Source organism: Callospermophilus lateralis, chromosome 14, assembly GCF_048772815.1.
Source record: "Callospermophilus lateralis isolate mCalLat2 chromosome 14, mCalLat2.hap1, whole genome shotgun sequence".
Lineage (NCBI taxonomy): Eukaryota > Metazoa > Chordata > Mammalia > Rodentia > Sciuridae > Callospermophilus > Callospermophilus lateralis.
Window position 1 is genome coordinate 38515257 of NC_135318.1, and position 21827 is coordinate 38537083.

Consider the following 21827-nt stretch of genomic DNA (forward strand, 5'->3'; position numbering starts at 1 on the left):
CAGTGTTATCCAATATCCCAACATGAGCCACTATTTGCTGCCAGCTGAGATAAAAGTCTCAAATTCACAAATTGTACATTTGTGTATTTCTAAGGTTAATGCTTACTGAATGCTTCAGACTTGATGAGAGTTTTAGCCCATAGAAAGGCAGAGCCTAAGGCTGTTAATGTCTTTTCTGAACAACACAGTAATGGATTGCTTGGGCTGATTCATCTTATTCCTACCTAATGTTTGCTTATTTAACTGTGTGGCTGCTTTTCTTAGTAGGAGGTCTTAATGCATTGAAAGTTATCAAAACTCAACATTTAAACTTGAGAGCAGTCAGAAGAACATGGGTTAGGCTTTAGTCAACTGACATGTCTGTAACCAGCAGCAAATACACTATAAGATGCACAATTCTTGAGTATATTTTAATATTCTTAGTTTAATATTCTCATTGCTTCTTTTCAGTATAGAATTTTAATAACTTAATAATGATAATATTAAACACCCTAAAGAGCAGCAGAGTTTCTCCAAGGAACCAGGCTTAACAGTATAGCATCTTCTTTTGAGATGGATTGTTAATGTTAGAGATGCCCTATAGGAAAAAAATAGCCATCCTTTGATTCAGGTTAGCATTAAGGAGGATGCTGGAAAGTTCTTTCTCCTGAGAAAATTTTCTCTTTATGTATGGAGTCTTTGACTCTGGAAGCTGAAAAAACCCAGGGACAAATTATTGAACTTATATCTGACAAACATGAGATCATACTGCATTATCAGGCTGCTTTATACTTCTGATAAATGCCTTTCATCAATAAATCTATAAATACTGTGTTTTTGTCATACACTTATTATATTTTAGATACAAAGATTATCTTCTGATGCACAATAAACTTCCAACACATTTTCTTCTGTGTGGGAGTTATCTAAAAATGTGACACAAGGGAATAGCTGTTCTAGTAGAAGAATTTTTATGATTGAAATATATCTTGTTTTTTACTTAAAAAGTGTATCATCACTTATCAAAATGCATTCAATTCTTTGAACCAAGGTTAATTATCTGGATTTTAATGACTATTGAAAATCATACCTTTTCTTCAAAGGCCCCTAGATATTATTTGTATTCTGAAGATAAAAATACTTGGGTGTCCTAAACACTGTTTCTCTCCTAGAAAAATTATTCTTTTTCACTTGTGTTTTTTAGAAGAAAATTCATTACTTTGATTATGAATGTCTTTTAATATGCAATATCTTACTTACATTTTTACGACCTCATTAAGTCCTCTGAAAGCTTGAGATGGAATGACTTTGACAGGGAGATAAGTGAGTGATCTAGAAAAGAAAAACGAAAAGCCAAGAGTTTAAGTTTTCAGACTGGGTTCCTTTTAAGTTTATAAATAAAGTGTATGTGTGTGTGTGTGTGTGTGTGTGTGAGAGAGAGAGAGAGAGAGAGAGAGAGAGAGAGAGAGAGAGACACTACAGAGGTAACAACAACTGGATGCAGGTTGAGTATTCTAACATATCAATAAGGAGATATACCATGACTTATTCTTAGTCTTTATCAAAACATATGTAATTGGGTGGTTTCGGTCATGAACATTGGGATTAGATGCATTTGGGATCAAATCTCCATTGTCTCACCTCCTGATTATGTGACCCTGAGCATGTTCTTTAAGCCCTCTGTTTCTTTTGTCATCAACAAAATTGGAATAGTAATTCCTATCACACAGGATTGTTGTAGTAATTAATCAAGATTACCTCTGTAAAGTCAAGGCTTGCACCAAGTAAGTAATTAATAAATGGCTTTAGAGTAGTCCTGTAGGCCTGATTGGGAGGATGAAATAAGAAGCTTTTTTTTTTTGGATACAGTGGAGAAATGAATGATGAAAATACAATTGGGAACCATGCAGGTAGGAGAAGGGAAAATTCCCTAAGTAATGGCGTCTTTCCACCTATCCTATCTTCCTCAGGCAGCCATTTCAATATAGTTCCAACCAGACTACTCTGCTCCTATGGTTTTATTCACATGGGCATTTCACATCATTTGGGAGAATGTCTAAGAGAGTATTTCCTTCAGGCACTAACATCTACAGGAACAACTTGAGTATTCATAAAATTGAGGTGAAAGCTGTACAAGACATAGGAGTTGAGAAAAGAGCTACAGTTGACAACAGGAAAACTAGCTCAGGATGATATGGAAAGGTTAAAGGATCTTGAGGTTAAGACGGTGCATAAGAAAGCTTCTGCAAGTTAGAGATGAACATTCAACCATTTATTGAGCATCTCCCGTGGTTCAAGATTTTAGCCTCAGGAATGGCAAAGAGGAAAAAATGGATCAGTTCGTTTCAAATAGAAATCCAGTGACTATTAGGTATATGAGAACAGAGTGGGGAGATGCTGCCTCATTTTTTCTAGATGTCTACACAGCAGGGACTGTCTTAGCTTTCAAGAAGAAACAAGTCCTCTATGATGAGCAAATATCAATCAGTGAGGCATTAGAAGGAACTTGCTACATTGTAATTCTGTTACACACACCCACTTATAACTTTATTTTATTCATGCAACAATGGTGTGAAAGGGTATTTCCATTTTGATAGCAGAAGAAATTGGGTCAGAAAGAAATTAGGTACTGTGGACAAGGTAACAACCAAGCAGACTGACTCTGAATGCCTTTTCCAATGTGCAATACTGGGCTAAATGAAGCAAGTGATTCCTAACCCATTGTCTCTTGGTGAGTAAGGTGGAAGGACAATCACTCCATCCTTGCTTCTCTTGGAAGGAAGCATGTCACACTCTGTTTCTCTCTCAAAGCAGCTTACCAGCAGTTCCTCTCTTAGAGCTAATAGAGGAGTTTTAGAGATTTCAGAAGAGTGCTTTCATTCAACAGTTTCTTAGAGATGATACAGCCCAGAGGAAATAATCCAAACCTGGTCCTCTGATTCTGTTCCTGATGACTGTCCCACCAACCACATTATTCAAAACCCCAAATTATTTAACAGGGGATCTGAGAAGAACAGGGATAGTGGAAGGAGAAATCTTCTTGCCATGGCATGTTTGCTTCCTATATTTCTTCTGGAATCATGTCTGCTTGGCTTACTGATTAAAAACACAGTTTTATTGCTTTCTGCACTGCCAAGCCAATAAATTTCCAGAAGAGAAAGCTGTATTCTACTGTACCCCATGCAACATCAATAAAACTGACAGCCAAATTCTGATTCCAGAATCTTTATTGCTGGGGATAATGCAGTGCAGAACATATTTTGGAGAGTGTTTACATAAAAGCTTCAACCAAACCCTTCAGAGGTGTTTATTCATGTAAATGGAACCCAGAAGCCAGCACCTCTCAACAGGCAGCCTGTTCCCCTAAATGGGAGCTTGCTGCTCCCAGAAGAACAGTTTGGTTCAGATTCGCCAGGGGGTTGCCTGAGCTCTTGATTGATGAATGGATGAAGGAAGAGGAGCAAAGGTCGGACAGAAGTGAGAGAAGCTATAGATCACGCACTGGCTGTCCCCAGTGACTATTGAACAGCCCTGGTGCAAGATGAAATTTTGTAGAGTTGATGTCCACGCTGCAGAGTGGGAAAGGCAGCTATAATGAGAGTGAAAATAAGAGTCCCCACCTAAAAAGAGACACTGATCAAACAACTGACATCTTGGAGTATGTGGCTGGGTGCAGAAAGAGGCCTGGGGCCAGAGAGTGGGGAGAGAAGTGGGGTGAGGTAAATACATGTGCTTTTCACAGCAGATGTGTTCCCAGGAGGCACCATGGAGAATGTGATTCTGTGAATTCAAAACATTTTTCCCATTGCTTAATACTTTTATTTCAAGAAGTCTTGTTTCCATTTTTGATTTGTCTTCAATTGGAGCAATACCTCAGCATTAAGTATTGTTTCCTATATTTAAATTTGTTCATGGTGTAACCTGAATTGCCTTGTGTTCTTAAAAATATATTTCATTTTAAATTAACATGTAGCAATTTCAATATTTATGGGGTAGAGGGTCACATTTCAACACACCTGTACAATGTGTAATGACCAGATCAGAGTAATTGGCATATCTATCACCTTAGACAGGTATGTTTGAAATCCTCTCTATTAACTGTTTTGAAATATTAAATGAATTATTGTCAACCATAGTTAAACCACTGTGCTATAGAACATGAAAAGTGATTCCTCTAGTCCAGATGTGATTTGTTAAGGGCCATTGCAATTTATACCCTTTGTAAGTGCTTCCTTCTCTGATGGATGCCTCTATTATTCTTCCCAAGATGCCAGACACTTTTAGCAATGTGAACAATTATCTAAATAACCCCACAATTCCATTCCTGTTTACATCCCAGAGACAATTTAAAACTGATACCTAAGGAGACCTATACAAGAATTTTCTTGACCACATTGTGGCATCGGGAGTTAGGTGTCCATTCCTGGGTAAGGGTGCAGGTACAATGTACACAGTACATACCTAACCGAGTAGATGAACAGTTGGAAGCTGAAGGCACACAGAACAGCTTGGGTGAATCTTAGAATCATGGGAGTGAGAGAAACAACTAATTCAATATACATAACACTATTTGCAGAATTAAACTACCTGCACACAAAACCTTAGAAATTTTACAATAAAACACATGAACATATGTTAGGATTGGTTGTCTCTGGTGAGTTGAGGAACAGAAGTGGGAGAAGGGGATAAAATAAATAATTAAAACAGAGGAAGACTATTATAATTTGGATCTGGAATGACCCTCCCCACCACCAAAAAAAAAAGCTCACGTGTTGAAGGCTTGATCCCCAAATACAGCAGTGTTCAAAGGTGGATGTTGATTGGTCATGAGGGTTCTAACCTCACTAGTGGATTATGTTAGTAATAATCAACACTATTAAGAGTTACTGTGAGCCAGGCATGGTGGTGCACACCTGTAATCCCAGTGGCTCTAGGGCCTGAGACAGAAGGATCATGAGTTCAAAGCCAGCCTTAGCAATAGTGAGGTGCTAAACAACTCAGTGAGACCCTGTCTCTAAATAAAATATAAAATAGGGCTGGGGATGTGGCTCAGTGGTCGAGTACCCCCTAAATTTACTCTCTGGTACCATCCCCCAAAACAAAAAAAACCCAAATGCTTAGATGGGATGATTAAGCCTGCCTTAGTGTCATAAGCTCTGAAATATCCAACTACTCATTAATCCCATCTGCAGGTCCCCAACCCTTCCATTTGTGGATTAGAGTTAAAGTAGAAGCAGTCTCTACTCCTTAGGATTGAAATGAAGTCACCTCACCCTCTCATCTGAGGAATCTTGTGTTTGGTTATGACTCTGACGAAGCCCTGGGCATGGCCCATGCCATGTTGGTGCTTGCATTTGCCTTGACTCCTTATCCTGAAGACTGCTTGCTATCCTTCTAGTCCATCTAGGAGAGAGGCTCCAACTAGTTCCTGCCTTCCCTTCTTCCCAATCACCAACTTCCCAATCCCTGCATCTCTGTTCTTAAAGGAACACTGCTGCTCCAGACCAGTTCCTAATTGCTATCTTGTTAGAATCAACCTAGTATCTCTCACTGATGGATTCAGACTTTCAGACCAGGCCCCCTGGCACAGTTAGGTACTCTGTGGTGGGGCTACCTAGTATAGTTGAGTTAGCTCCTCTAGTGGATGCTCTGGTGGGCAGTCAGAATCACCCTTTAGGACAGAGGCTCATTCTCCCAGCTGCTCAGAGAGTGGGTGGCAGAAACCTTTAACCAAATTGCTCTCCTGAAATTATACTTTCATTCTAAGATTGTTATCTCACCAAGGATTATGTCTTCTCTCCTGAGCAGCCCTCATCTAATGAGTGATCAGTGTGCAGAATAAAGGTGTGGCCCTCTTATCTCAGGGTGGGCTTACTCAGGACAGTTCTATCTTTGAGCTACTTCTAATAACTCTTTCACCTGGGCAACTGACGTCATCTCCATCCTAGCCAACCCAAATTGCCAAGCTCCTACCTGTGCCAGAGTCCAGCAATGGGGAAATTTACAGTATTCAGATAAGTCTAATTATCTTGAAAATAATGTCAGTTTATATCCTCCTTTGTCATTTCTAATGTCTCTTAGGTCCTCAGAGATGGGGCTTAGATTCTTTTTGTTTTTTGGGTTTAATAGCATAGTAGACCTTGGAAGGAGTCAATTTGTCCAGTTCACTAAGTTGTTAACTAACCCTCAAAGCTGGAGAGCTTCATTACTCTTCAGGAGGGCTCTTGTGTCTCCTCTTCAAGGAAACTGTGGTTTGGAAATCTTTGCTTATAAAAACCTATCAATTGAGAGACATTTGCATTATCAAAGGGTTCTTTGTTCTACAGAAGGATTCACTTCGGGATTCCTTTAAATAGCAAACTCCCTAGATGAATGAAAAGTAGGGTTCAATAGACACACAGATCTTTCCTCTTCCCTCCCCCCTTTCTTTAAAGACAGGTATTGAAGAAGGTAAATTATAACTGTAGGGTCCTTGGTTTCTCAGAGTGCAAGCTAGTTCTCAAGGCAGGACCACCCTCTGAAGCCCACAGGCTGAGCAGCTCCAGAGAAAGAAGAGAGCCAGGGAAGACATCCAGTGTTAATCTGGAATCCTCAAAGCCTGGGAGTGTGTGCACCTTTGGTATCTTGCTTTTCCTCTGTCCAACACATGGCAGAAATGAAATATTTTTATTCACTACCTTCTAATTATTTAAGAAAACCATCTATATTATCAATTTAAGACAGCACAAAATCCATCCATTTTCCACAGACAATTAGTTTATTGCTATGGCTACACCTGAATTTTAAAACAATATAAAATCAAAGGGAGGGAAAAAGAAAAATCAGAGAAGGCCAAAGCCCCCAGCCCCATGAACTTATTGAAATGGAAGGGGTTTTATTTATTTAAATTTGAAGAAATGTTAATTCCTGTGTATTTATTACATAAGATCTTATTCTACTTTAACAGAGACTTACTAAAATTACTGTGTTTTTTTGTTTGTTTTTGGCAGTGCTGGGGATTGAACCCGTGGCTTTGTGCATGTGAGGCAAGCACTCTACCCACTGAGCTATATCCCCAGCCACAATTACTGTGTTCTTTTCAAACCTGCTCACTAATTATAATAAACTTGCTTTCATTTTAGAATGAAATAAAAATGTCTTTCTCCTTTTCAAATGATTTTAGACTTTGAGCTCATCTGTTTGGTAACTTCATTATGGGCAATGTCTTCATTTATTAGCCTCTTCAGTATTTACCTAGAGGAAGCTAAGGCTTCAGTATTAACTGAAATATGAAGTCAGTATAGGTGGACATCCAATATGATAAACTTTACATCAGAAAATTTTGGAATGTTCCTTAAAAATATAGCCCAGAGGTTTTGATTATCAGTTGAGTACAGCCTGAAGCACTGATTGTATTAGGCTCATGGAGTCAGAATGAAGGGGCTGCTTACAAGTCCTTTTGGTCCAAGCCTCTACTTTACAGAGGAAGAATTTTAAGTGAGGAAAGGTGAAATGACTTCCCTGAAAGCACATGGTAATTTTAAGGGCAGAGCTGGACTAGATCTAGGTCATTTCTTCCTGGTCCAGTATGGTGTCCTCCGCCAACTGAATCACATCTGCACTGTTCACTGGTGTTTGTTAATACACTCTATTACACAGTGCTTTCTTCTTCCTGTGAAAACCTAACCTTCGGTTACTGAGGGTTTGTGCCCAGTCTTCAACTTGAGGATGCAGTTCAAATTTCTATTCTTGAATCTTTGGAGACTGCCAGAATATTTTTTTTTCTCTTATTTTTCTGTCCTCCTCTGTGCTTAATGTCTACTGTTGCATTCCCCCCCACCCCCACCCAATCTGCCTACTGCTGGAACTTATTTGAGAATTTACCAGGTGCTTACTACCATGTCCTCTGTTCTACCATGAATACCTTGTCTCTGGTGGATTTTGCTTTCTTGTCTTGTCTCTTGGTTCTGGCTGCTTTATTCCTTATCCACTGCTACTTTTGGCCATTCTTTTCTCAACCTTGACTATTCTAGGGCCCCTAATTGGTTTCCTATTCTATTTCTCTATTCTGGCTCTCCCCTGCCTGGTCTAGATCATTTTTTCTGATAGCTCCTTCTATGTCATTCTAGTGCTCAAGTCTCTTTTGTGCTTCCCCTTGGCTCTTACAAATGTCTCAGTCTTTCATTCAATTTTCATTCTTCATTTGTCAGTTATATCACATACTCTCTGTTCATGTAACCATTATACTAGACTTGCACTGTTCAATATGTCCAGTCTGAATGGAGATGAGCTGTAAGTATGAAATAATACTAGGCTTTGAAAAAATAATGTAAAATACCTTATTAATAAGTTTTGTATTGATTACATATTGACATGATAATATTTTGCCAATACTGGATTAAATAAAATATTGCATTACAATTAGTTGGTTTCAAAAACTTTTACAATGTAGGTACCAGAAATTTAAAAGGATTTACATCTTCTTTCTTTCTTAGCTGTAGATGGACACAATACTTATTTTATTTTATTTTTATGTGGTGCTAAAAATCGAATCCAGTGCCTTAAACATGCTAGGCAAGTGCTCTACCACTGAGCTACAAACTCAGCCTCACATCTTATTTCTACCGGACAGTTTCCCTAGACAATCAGACCATTTGTGCTTCTTGAGCTTGCCTCACATTTTCCTGCCTTCATTCGTACCGTTTCTACCACCATGATGCACATCTCAAGTCTTCTCTGCTGGTCAAATTCTACTCTTAGGTAAAGGTCCATCTCAAGTCATATATTTTGGGTAATGTATCTTCCATATATAACTGCACTTGCTTTCTCTCTTGAGCAATACAGCGTGCACAGAGCGCAGACTTTAGAACCAGATTGCCTGGATTCAAATCATGGCTTTATTCCAAATCTATAGAATGTGTTAAATATATACATTTTTTAGCTTAAATAAGAAAATGTTTATATAATACTGGTACAACATCTAGCACAAGATAGTAATTCAGTAAGTGGTTTAATTTACAACAACTCATTGTAAAAAGTTTAAGCTACCTCTGCTACACCTCATGATAAGTCTACTTCCTTGGCAAGTAGGTAGGTGGATCCTATACCTTGGAACTGACTTTCTCAGCCTATAAAGTTCCTATGACTCGTCTCTGTGTCTTGACTCTCCACTGATTACATACAGGACAACTGTGAAGAAGGTTAGACATTCCCATTTGGTATCTTTCTTTTGGACTAAGATAAGGCCCTGATAGACTTTTAGAGAAATGATAAAGAACAATCTTCCATTAAATATTTTAGCTCTAGCAAACCATTCTGCAGTTTCCATTTGCTCATTGATTTTAAGAAGTTCAATCAGTTGGAACCCTCCTACTGAAATGCGCATTTTGAGTGACTCTTCTCCAAGACAGCCATTCCAGAGCACCAAAGAAGCTGCTGTGGTGGAGTTTGTGAATTGTCATATTAACCAAAATGTTAAGAAGATTCCCTGGATAATGGATTTTCCAAGTTACTTGTGCAACAACTAAATTAAAGCCTCAGAGGAAAATGGTAAACATACCTAAGCCCTTACACAAAACCATTTAAAGTATTCTAAAGACACAAAACAAAATAACCCAATCTAGCCCTTAATTCTTCCAGCAATAATGTAACATGAAAAGAATAACTCTGGTAAATAAAACTACATGTTGAATTCTCCCTGGGGAATGTCTGTGTCATTTCTAATGATTTCTCAAAAATATTTTTCAGAAGCAAAGAATATTATGTTGTCAGGGCAGTGACATTGCAGATATGCTTCAGGAAGCCCTTTCATTACAAGCTTTTCTTGCTCGACACTTAAAAAGATTTGTTTTCCTCTTTTGAGTGAGCGTGTAAATGCTGGTTGCTATTGACATACCATATACTTTTAATTAATCTGAGGATGGGTTTGAAGTACCTGAAATTACTGGCATATGTGCCTTCACTTTTCACTAATTTATCTGTTCTGATAGACACCAATTTTTGTTGTTGCTTGGCTCAAAAATACCCCTTTCTTCTGGAAGTATGCCACTACTAGTAGCATCATGGTGGAAAAATCTCACTGATAGAGCAGATTGATTCTATGCTCCGTGTGTGTGTGTGTGTGTGTGTGTGTGTGTGTGTGTGTTTCTTGGGAATTGAAAACTTACAATACAGAGACAGAAAGAAGTCTTTGGAACTGATTCATTATCTAGAGAAAAGTTCCTTGACCTCCTGTTGCTAAGATGCCAGATTCTCTTCGGTTGTTGCTGGCATCCTTCTACCTCCTTATCCTTCCATTGAGTTTTCTCTTATGATTAAATTTGTCAGAGTTGATTTCTAATGCTTGCACATGAGAAAAGCCTTAACTAGAGCCCCACCCCAAATTTCCATGGTGAAGTATTCCTCTGTTCCATTGATCATATGTTCACAACACAGACAGAGCACGTGCTGATGGTCAGAGAGAGAATAGCAGCCTTTCTAAGCTGGTGTCAAAGGCCAGGCATGAGTTTAAGGGGTCACCACATTTGCTTGTTTGCTTGGCCACCTGCTGTGATAAAAAGTGAGCCTTGAAGAACTGACCCTCCACCAAGTTTCCTTTGTTACTGTGGCTACAAAGGATGGCTTCCTGCTCTGTACTCCTTCCTGATTTTTCACCTTTGCTAATTTTTATCACCTTCTGCATTTCCGGCAGTGATCTGAGAACTGGGCCTTCATCTCCTATGGTTGGAAGACTATAAGCTCTTGGAGGGCAGGGAAAATGTCTGGATCCTGTATATTTCAGAGAATAGTTCCTGAGTAGTGAGCAAATTTGATCTGAAGATTTTCCTATGTCTAGCCTGAGCTTTAGTGATGAGGAATGGGGAAAGGAAAAGATATAGAATGGCCTTAGATGCCCTACTGTGCATATTAGACTAAAACAACCTATAGTAGGTATTAGAAGGGATGTTTCAGAGGCAATGCAGTTTGGGCTGAAAAGGCCAGAATATTAGACTCCAGGCAATAATGACCTCTGCTATTTTGACATTCTAACTTATTCACCCACAGGTTGAGAAGACCTAGTGGGTAGTTTTCTCTAATTAACACCTTCCAGTAACAAAACTCTTTTTTTCAGGCTTGCCCCGGATAGAGAATAGGTATTTACTGCTCAACCTCATGTATGGGCAGTGGGTTTCAGTCTTCTTTGCCTCGTGAGACTGTAACAATACCACTTTATAGTTATGTGAAATCTTTATTTCCTACTAATTTGGGCACTGTTGTCTTATTTATTCTCATCATAGCAGGCCCCACTCAGAGGCAGCAATCATCACACTCCTTTTAAACAGAGCATAGAGGTTTTGTCACTAGTGAAAACCTACAGTGCAAATTAGGGAATGCTAATGGTGCTAGAAGTCAGGTCTGCCTTGTGTTTGTCTTACTGATCAGATACTTTGAGGCCCGTGTTAGACTCACACCTGAGTTCCTACCCCTGTGGGCTCAGGAATGTTGTGTGCTGCTGGTCAGGAGGAGGAGTAGGAACCCAGGCATAATCTCATTGCATCAGAGCCAAGAACAGATGTAACAGCAGCAAGGGATAAAAAGTTGCGTTTTATTTATAAATTGGACTTTTCTGAGCTTAGCTCAGGTGACATTACAGAACTATGGTTCAGGGCCACTCAGAGAAGAGCTCTGAGTGGTTTGCTGCTGGGGTGGGAGGGTGTTATCTCCCAGTGAGATGGAAGCTAAGAGTAATGAGGATCCAGTATAGAAGTTGTTAGAAGCTGCCCACCAAATCAGAGAGCCCACCTGCATGGTAGGTAGGATTATTTTAATTTTTTTCTCTCTATATATAAAGCTGGTGGGAAATTTGCTAAAATTGGCGTTAAGTGTTTGTTTTTTTCTTGAACCAAGGGAACTGCAGGAACAGAGCATATACGGTTCCATGGAGCCCACCTTCTCAGATCTGCAATTGAGCAACAGAGCCTCTCTCTATCACTGTGATTGAACTGGCTTTAAAACCTCACATGTTCCGGGCACAGTTGTGCACACCTGTAATCTCAGCTATTTGGGAGATCGAGGCAGGAGAATTGCAAATTTGAGGCCAGCCTGGGCAACTTAATGAGACCCTGACTCAAAATTAAAAGGGGAAAGGGATGGGGATATAGCTCAGGTTCAATTCCTAGGACCACCACCACCACAACAAAGTCCCATGAGTAAGCTCAGAGTTATACATGCACTGTGTGGTGCAGCCACTCTGGGAGAAAATAGTTTTGAAAGAGACCTCTGTCACCTCATTTCAAGAAAAGAAGTCAATGGTGGAGCATACCTGAAATCCCAGCAACTCAGGAGGCTGAGGCAGGAAGATTGCAAGTTCAAAGCCAGTCTCAGCAACTTAGGGAGGCCCTAAGAAACTTAGTGAAGCCTTTCTCTAAAAATAAAAATGGCTGGGGATGTGGCTCAATGGCAAATCATCCCTTGGTTGAATCCCTGGGAAAGAAAGAAAGGAAGGAAGAAAGAGAGGAAGGGAAGGAGGGAGAAAGAAAGAAAGCCAAATCAAGGGCTTGGGAAGAAGATAGAGGTATGTAAAGGAGCAGAGCTGATCTCTGAGTTGACCTGATTTACTGCTTTTGTAATAAAAACAACAATGAAGAAGAATCCCAAGCAATCATTGATTTCTAAGGGAAAGCTGGATCCAATGCCAAAGGGATCTGGGTGTGAACTTTTTTGGCTCTATACTTCACTGAGATTTTGGGAACTCTTGCTTGTTTCTTAGTATCCTGCTAGTGAACATCATTCACTTTTCCCAAGAGGATGATTTTAAAAAAAAATTAGTTGTAGATGGATACAATACTTTTATCTATCTATCTATTTATTTATTTATTATGTGATTTTAAGGATCGAATCTAGAACCTCACACGTGCTAGGCAAGCGTTCTAACACTGAACCACAACCACAGCTCCAAAGATGATTCTTAAACTAATAAAATTTGGCCCTCCCAAAGCTTCCTATAAGGAGTTTATTAGCACAACCAGGTTTAGGAATTGTCTCAAAAGCATGGCTGGGAGAGCTGAATTAGAATTGAGGTTCAAGATCAACTCCTACCTTGTACCTTTCTCCCCTCCCCTCCGCTCCCCTCCCACTCTCCTTCTCTCCCTCTTCCCTTCTTCCTTCCTTTCTTTCTAAGGAAGGGGGTGAGGTAGGAAAGTGGGACATGAACTTTCTGAAATCCGAGATTTTTCTTCTGGCCCAGCTGCAGGGAAGCTGAGTATAGGTCAAACTATTCTTCTTGCAAGAGCTTGCTAGGCTCCTCTCTGTACTGTGCTGCTTTCCTGGGGTCTGTTCACCTGGTATCCTGCACTGGGAACCCATCTATCTTGATTCAGGCTCCCTTGGTATTTTTGTTTGTTTTTGGTTTCTTTGTTTTTAACGAATCATGGGCTGGGGTTTAAGCCTTCCCTCTTGAGAGAGTTAAAAACAAACAACCAAAATTAAAACATTTAGATGGGATCTGCTAATAAGGGTAAGCTGAAGGTCTGCTTCTCTGCAGCTGGTATATCTGCTATTTCCCATTTATAGGACAGACTGAGAGCCTGCAGACTCTAAGACATAGATGTTGACATAAACTGCGACACAAGGAACGTCCTCCACTTCCCATAGCACCCTTTCATCTCCCATTCTTATGATGGAGATTTAAGAAATGACATTTAGATATGGTACCACGCTAGTTAACAAACACACTTCCTTTTTGCATTAATTCCTTATTCCTTTGTAGTTGTCTGCTCATTTTAGTCATCATGTAGCTTAGTAAACCCTTTAATAATAATAAATGCAAAATTCTGGGAATCTTACATTATTAAGACCTTGCTGAAAAGCAAAGGAAAAGGCTGAGTGGACTCTTCAGATAAAGGGAAGATAAAAAGCCATCAGAAATCTTTGAATCGTTTCTCAGAGGGCTCTAGCACATTGATTTAAAACTAAGGACTGAAGGAGTATTTATCAAGAGATATTTTTGGTTGTCACAATTTGGGAGGGCAGTGCTACTGACAGCTAATGATTTGAGGCCAGGAAAGCTGTTGAACATGTGCAAAACAGTCCCCTGCAACAAACAGTTATCTGGCCCCAAGTGTTAAAGTACTGAAGGTCAAAAATCATGCTCCAGCAGAACAGGTACACATTGACCAAATGGTTATATTCTGGTAGGATATGTGCAAAAATACATGCAAGTGCAGGTTATGAAAACAAACCTATTGGCGGAGAAGCTGGAGGCTAGGAGCGGTGCATTGACTTTCTGGTGGTGGCCATCCAGGAAGGCTTCATGGGGAAGTGACTCCTAATCATGGTTTTAATGTCTTTGCAACTAGCCGCCCAAGAAGGACTTTTATTGAAAGTTTATTATTAGTCAAGAATTACATAATCGAATTTATTTTCTTTTTGTACAGCCCTCTGAGAAACTATTCAAAGATTTCTGATGGCTTTTTATCTTCCCTTAAAAAAAAAAAGTTCCCCCCAGAGAACCTGGGGGAAGCATGAAGAGGGAAGAGTCCACTCAGCCTTTTCCTTTGCTTTTCAGCAAGGACTTTTTTTCTAATTTTTTTTTTTTAAGCTGTAGATGGACATAATAGTTTTATTTATTTATTTTTATGTGGTGCTGAGGATCTAACCCAGTGCCTCACACATGCTAGGCAAGCACTCTACCACTGAGCCACAACCTCAGCCCCCCCAGCAAGGACTCTTCTGTGTGACTCTTCTTCCCTTCTTTCTTTCAAGGTTTATCTTCTTCACACTTGGCCCATGAAGTCATCCCTTGGGGACTTCATGCTATAGTGACTAACCTATTCTCTAAAACCTTACAGCCTTGTCTTCTCTTTTCCCACCTAGACTGGTTTCTTGGGATGTGTTGCCACTTCAAGGACAGAAGCCACCACCTCCATATGTGCCTACTTCTACAGCCTGAAGTGCTGTTTGGGACCCTGACTTCCAAGGAAGAGGAAGACACTCAGGAAAGAAGAGGGACACCGGACTGGTGGATACATACTTTTTATCCTTTCAGAGTCTTTGGATTGTATCTTACAATATAGTTTAAAAGTTTCGTCTCTGTTTAGCAGGCACAACATTCAAAAATAAATTGCCACAATTATTATTAGCATTTTCTTACTAACAGATTTTTCAGAAGCTGTTTCCATATTGAGCAGATCAACCTTTCTGTTGTCATAGAGACAAAGATCTTTATATAACCATGTGCAAGGTGAGATTTTCACCCCCCTTCTTTCCATTTGCCTGGAACTAATAAGAAAGAGAAAGGAAAGGAAAAAATTAAAAATCAATTAGAACAAGTGAAAATATGGGCTATTTCTTGTATCATATTTTAGATTTTAAATACCTATGTTGTTAATAAAATAAGGAAGGTGAGGAAAGAGATGAACAATTTGAGTAGTGCCATTTTCAAAATTTTCAAGCAGTGGGCTCATCAGTGACAAGCAATTATAATTCCTGCACTTGTTTCTTCTACTTTTTAAACCAAATAGTGAACTCTAAATGAAGGTCTTAGAAAGTAGAGTTATCAAGACCTGAAATGACTGACACATAAACGATCATCTACTGGGGATGCTGATGAATTTCAGTGTGCTCTGAGGTACTTGCTTCCCCCAACCCCCAGAGTCTGGGGTGCTCCCCTTCTGCAGAGCCAAGCCCTATGGATAAATTAGTGCAAGACTGCACTCTTCTCATAATTTCAGCTCTCTTCTTTTTATGAACTCCTGAAAACTTGTTATTCTCAACATTTTTTAACCTTGTAATGATTACTTACTGTTTCATTCAGTTGTCATCAAGAACAGGGGATGTCAGCATGAGCCTGCCCACTTTTCCTGTCCTTTGCGGTAACACTGAGTTATACTTTGCACATCCATCTCCATTCCTCAGGACATAGAGCTATCCCTGCTCTCTCAAAATCAACTCCTCCCTTATGTTATTAAACTGCCGCTTCCCTCTTTCCTTGTTGAGATCTTCCTCCAATATATATGACTCTTTCCTCATCTCTTGTACCTTCAGTCTATCCTTTTCCATGGATTCCTTCCTGTATTCCTCTTTTAATAAAACAAACTTTCTTTCATTTTGCTTATTTTTCATCTCTCTCTGATTTTAAGATTTTAATTTTATTGCCTTTTTGCAATAAGTGGGTATTGTGTATATGGTGGGTAGGGGGAAGATGGGGAAGGAAAGTGTATGGCTTTAGGAGTTTAAAATATACTTCTTGCTCTCCAGGAGGATTATATCTATGAAGAACAATGCCTGGGCATGGTAGCACATGCCTATAATTCCAGCAATTTGGGAGGCTGAGGCAGGAGGATCACAGTTCAAGGCCAGTCTAGCAACTTAGCAACACCCTGTCTCAAAATTAAAAAAATACAGAGGGCTGGGGATGTGGCTCAGTGATTAAGTGCCCCTAGGTTAAAAAAAAAAAAAAAAAAGAACAAAAAGAACAACAACAACAACAAAAAAACACACAACCAAACAAAAAAACAATGCCCTGTTTTTCAGACTTGAGCACACATCAGAATCGCCCAGGGGAGTTGCCAAAGTGCAGACTACTAGGTGCCACCTCCACTGTTTCAGATTCAGTTCATTGGAGGGGTCCTGAGAACACAGGACCTGGGTGCTTATGCTGCTGGTCCAGATCACACTTTGAGAAACAATGCCTTGAATAACAACCTTCCTGTTGCTTCATACACATTATTCTTGTCATATGGATGTTGGAGTCACTGTGTTGTGCCAAAAGTTATCATACATAGGCTGTGCCTCTATTGGATTCTCACCTGAAAGACAAGGTTACCTCTCAGTCATCTGGCCCACAGGAAACATGACCTTGTGAAAGTTATCATGTTTGGTTCAAGGCTCTAAATATCTTGGAGAGGATGTTGGGAGGCAGGGGTGGATGCTAAGATGGCGCCCACAGAGAGAGGAAGAAGTTTTCTCCAGAATACCTTGTGGATGGTAAAGAGTTTCAGAGCCTGGAGAACAGACTCCTGTTTGAGAACCAGACTTTCCAGCTATCCTTTTATTGTGTGGGTCTCCCAATTCTACCCCTCACTCTAGTCAGCACTGTTAAATCTTGAGGATGGACTGAGGATGTAGCTCAGAGGTACAGCATTTGTCTAGCATATGCCAATCCCTGAGTTCAATCTCTAGTACTGCAAAAAAATATGGTTCAGAAATAAAAGTTGGGTTGGGGATGTAGGTCAGTGGTAGAGTGCTTGCCTAATATGTATGAGACCCTAGTTTCAATGCGTGCACCACCACACACACACACACACACACACACACACACACACACACACAAAATCTTTTAATGGCTTCTAGTTCTAGGCTTTTTCCAACCATGCTGTGGGACAATGAGATAGAGTATTTTGGTTTTTTGTTTTTTCTTCAGCTTTTTTTCAGGGAAAAGGTCCCCTCCTGAGGCCAGCATAATTATGGCAGCACTATGGGGAGCTTTGTGAGATCTCAGTGAAAAGTTGAATCCCAGGTGAGCTAGGATTTGTCTTACCCATTCCTTACCTCTCCCCTGCTACAGGGGTTTCTCCACCCAGTACCAAACTTGGAGAAATTGGGAGTATTTATTTTTAATTAAGGAAGAGGTAATTTTCTTACAAAGATAGATATAAAAAGATATTTAAAAGATAAAGTGCTATCTTTGCTATTCAATAGCTATGGGACCTTGAGCAAGTTATTCTATCTCTCTGGATTGTGGTTTCTTCTAATCTGTGTAAGCACTGAGCAAGTGAAAACTGCTATTAGTGGCACAATCATTCATAAGAGAAACACAGGAGGATTGTCACGGAAGGGCAAGGGCTGGAACTTGGAAGGCAGGTTCCATGGATTTGTTGATTGATTGAAACAAATTCTATCAGCATGGTCATCACCTTCAGGGAATGGAGCTGACAAGATAATTAATGGAAACTAATTAATATAAACCCCTCAACCCTTAAACTGTTTCTCTCAACCACAACTATTCCCAGAAGGCCATTAATTCTTCCACAGGGAAAAGTCCAGCCCTGAGGAGAGGGTGAATTCCTCCATGAACAGACCCCTGACAGGCAGCTGGGGTCCAAAGAAGATGGGGGTGGTCTCTTTTCATCCCCAACATTGAATCCAATTGTCTCAAGTAGTTAAAATATATTGAAGACCTCCTGGCCAGGTGTGTTTTGGATACCACCCCCAACATTTCTTTTCTAACAGTTTTATTGGGATGTAAGTCGTGTAAAGTGTACAATATCAAGATTTTTAGTATGTTCATGTACAACCATTACCACCATCTAATTTTAGATATTTTCCCTCATCCCAAATCCCACACCTATTAGCAGTAACGCTTGCCTCCCAACTTGCTCAACCCCTAGGAACTTGTGATCTACTTTCAGTCTATCCAGTTATTCATATTAAATAGAATCATGTAATATGTGGAACCTTTTTCTAAATGGAAGAAAGGAGACCTGATGGTCCCCTCCTCCTATTTACCGTATGACTTCAACAAACAGCCTCCTGCACCTGCTTGCTAATACACACATTCCCTTAATCATGTCTGTGGGTGTGAAGATGGGGGCATACTAGAAACTAGACACAAGGCCTTTCATTGCTTAGCTTACTAGACTGAAGTGCAAGAATATCTGGCGGCAGGGCCAGGGCAGGGACTTGTATGCTCACCAGGATGCAGGTAGAGGAGTAGGCCCGCCAGCATCCTTGTTGATAAATCAGGTCACCCTGGCCCTAGGAGCTGAGCACTCCATTCTGGCACCGTAGGGTGGCAGAGCCCACTGACCTGGCTGGCCCAGGCTCAAACACCACACAAAGGCTTCTCTGGCGGCGACTACTGCTGATTAAAGAGCCTTGTACCCACGTTCGCTTCCGCAGAGGCAGAAAGCAGGACATCTCTTGGGGCTTCTGGGCAGTTCCATGCCCCCTGCCTCGGTTTCAAACTCAAGGAAAGTGCGGGTCTGGGCTACCAGGGGAACTGGGTGACTGACAACCGTAGGAGTATCATCATCCTAAAGGGGAAGTTTGATAGGGTGAAGCATCCTTCTCCCAGCTTTCAGCAAAGAGGGCTAAAGAAGCAGGCAGGGCAGGTGGCCTGGAGTGAGCGAGGGTCCCGCGTGGGAGGGCAGCGCGGTGTACTCACAGTCTGGTGAGGCCGGCCCGTGGGCCGGGGCAGCGCAGGGCACTGTCGGGCGTGCAGTTGCAGGGCTCCGGGCAGCGCGCCCCGCGCAGCGCTCGGGATAGCGGCGGTAACACCATCAGCAGCAGCAGCGCCAGCAGCAGCAGCCGCGCTGGGGACCGCTGCCCCATGGCCAGCGAGCCTGAATGCCGGCTCCTGAGCCTGGGCCAGTGTCCTGGACAGCCCCCAGTCCGAGGGCGGCCCGTGCCCGCTGCCCGCCCTTCGGTCTGCCCTCCCACCCACCGTCCCCTGGCCCGCCCCTGCTCTCCCCTTTCACAGCGCCCCAGCTAAGTCCCTTCTCCCCGGTCCTGGAACCTTGGTCAACTGCCCCATCACAGTCTTTCTGTTGCTTTCCCTAACGCGTCCTGTCCTCGACACCTGCAAATGGTCCCAGTTTTAGGAGGCAGAGTGATATGTGGCGAATGCTTTGGGTGAAGAGTGGGGAGTTCTCAATTCTGCTCTGCTGCAGAACTGCAGTAGTGAAGTTGGGTGATCTGTGGCACTTCCTTATTTCATCCGTGAGAGGGTCAGATGGATACTTGCAAACACATGGAAGGAGTGAAAGTGCCTTCTCAGAAACTTCTCCTCTTCTTCAGGCTCAACGCCAGATCCTAGTTCCTTTTCTCAGACCAAGTCCCTTCATACTGCAAGTTCTCTCTCTTCCCAGCTTCCCCAGTGATTCCTCTGTTTTCTCTCGTAGTAACTGCTCTCCTCCTTACAGGATAGCTATTTGTGACCCCCACTAGAGATTGTGAGTTCCATGAGCGCAAAATTCAACTCAGATTTATTTCTATATTCCTTATGGCTTCTATATGGTAAGTCCTCACATAACTCAGCTGACCCAGGGGAAGGCCCAATATAGACCCTATGACAGGTGCCCTGCGTTGCATCATGCCTGAGCTTCATGCCAAACTAGCAGGGTTTTTACTGTAAGACAAATGGTGTCCCAAGAGGTATGTGACTTCCCTGGGGGAGGGGGGAGGGAAAAAAAGAAAAAGAAAACACAACTTATAGAGAAATCCTGTTTGACTCTTAGCTATATCATCCACTGTCTCTCATCAATGCAAAAATACTGCTATTCAGTTTACATGCCAAGAAGCTTTGAAAAGAGATCAGATTTTATGGTAACCATGGGATGTATAATTTTGCCTCTAATTTGATCATTAAGCGTTTTTTTCTTCCAAGGATTTTGTTTGGACTCTAGAAATCCTAGAAGTCTTGCTTGAAGAAGTGGACTTTCAGAGCTGGGAGGGTGTCTAAAGCTCTCAAGACAGGAAACATAAAAATAGATTTATTTCTGAAGCTGATTCTCAAAGATACTCTCCTTTAGTCACCAGTCTCTTGGCCAAGGATGGTAGATTATTATTGTTTTAGAAAATAATTTTTCTTTGGCCCCATTGTGCTTAATGGCACAGAATCAATGCTTTTTTTGGTGGGAGGGTATTGGGGATTGAACTCAGGGGCACTTGTCCACTGAGTCACATCTCCAGACTTATTTTGAATTTTATTTAGAGACAGGGTCTCACTGAGCTGCTAAGCACCTCACCATTGCTGAGGCTGGCTTTGAACTGACAACTCTCCTGACTCAGCCTCCCGTGCTACTAGGATTATAGGCGTACACCATTGTGCCCAGCTAGAATCAATGCTTTTGTCTATAATAAGGTCTTCTCTGGATCTCCCTTTCCAACCGCTTATCTGATTACTCCTTATACTTTTCATACCTTGCGTATGTTGTTCTCAATATTTAAAATGATTTTTTTTTCCCTTTCCCATTATTCCATCAGATAGACTCCTGGTTGTACTTCTAGACACAGCCAATGTTATTTCCATTGTGTGACTTTTCTGACTCAACATAGCTTAGTAGTTCTTCTGTAATACAATACACTGTAATTTTGGGTAGAATTTTGCTTTCCTGTCAATTGATTTTTTTTTTTTTGGTACATCAAGAGCATGTCACAGCTTCTAGTTCCTAGTAGGTATTCCATGTTTAACTATTGAGAAATAGAATAAATAAATGAAACTCAAGCTCAGGTCTATAGCAGATGCTTAAATTATGTGAAGAACTTAACAACATTGCTTGGTTTCTTCTCAACCATACTGCATCAATCTGCATAAACCTCAAGTAATTATCCATGATTATTTTGGGGTCACATTGTCTCTTCTGTTTTAGCTTTGTCAGATTTTGGTAGGGAAGTTGAGGTAGCACTGGACTTTTCAAATGATTGTATTGTGTGGCCTGAATTACAAGAAAGAAGCAATGAGTAATTCAAGGTAGCAGAATGGAATTTATTTCAAGTCTCATGTTTTATGTGGTGTTTTCTTTTTACTCCATAGCTTATTTGTTGTGTTTATATAAAATGCTTGCTTTCAACTAATATATAACAGTGGCTATTTCAGGAGGAATTATTTAATTATGCACTCTGGTTGGAGAAGGACTGGGAAATCAGGACTTTTGGATTTTCCGTCTTGCTCTGTCATCAGCCATGTGATTTGATCTTTGGTTTCTTTATTTGTAGGAGGGAATGGTTTCATGATCCCTAAGACTCATTTGCATTTTTATTTAGAGACAGGGTCTTTGGACTTTGCAGCTCCTGCCATATTCTTGAGGGGAGAAGTTGGAGTGTGTGTATTAACTCCTTGTAGCTTGCCTTATGTAAAATTCTGTTTATGAAGAGGTGAGGTTGTTCGT

General features: G+C 40.8%; 1 protein-coding gene across 1 annotated transcript in view; it reads right to left on the bottom strand.

Moving 5' to 3' along the window:
- The window catches only part of Lhcgr (luteinizing hormone/choriogonadotropin receptor), a 53980-nt gene extending 34711 nt beyond the window's left edge, over nucleotides 1-19269 (bottom strand). The window contains exons 1-2 of the mRNA XM_076833462.1: nucleotides 19103-19269; nucleotides 1240-1311 (exon numbers count right to left, since the gene is read on the bottom strand). Coding sequence (XP_076689577.1) covers nucleotides 1240-1311; nucleotides 19103-19269 — 239 coding nt within the window. The remainder of the gene's footprint in view (nucleotides 1-1239; nucleotides 1312-19102) is intronic.
- Between the last annotated feature and the right edge of the window lie 2558 nt (nucleotides 19270-21827).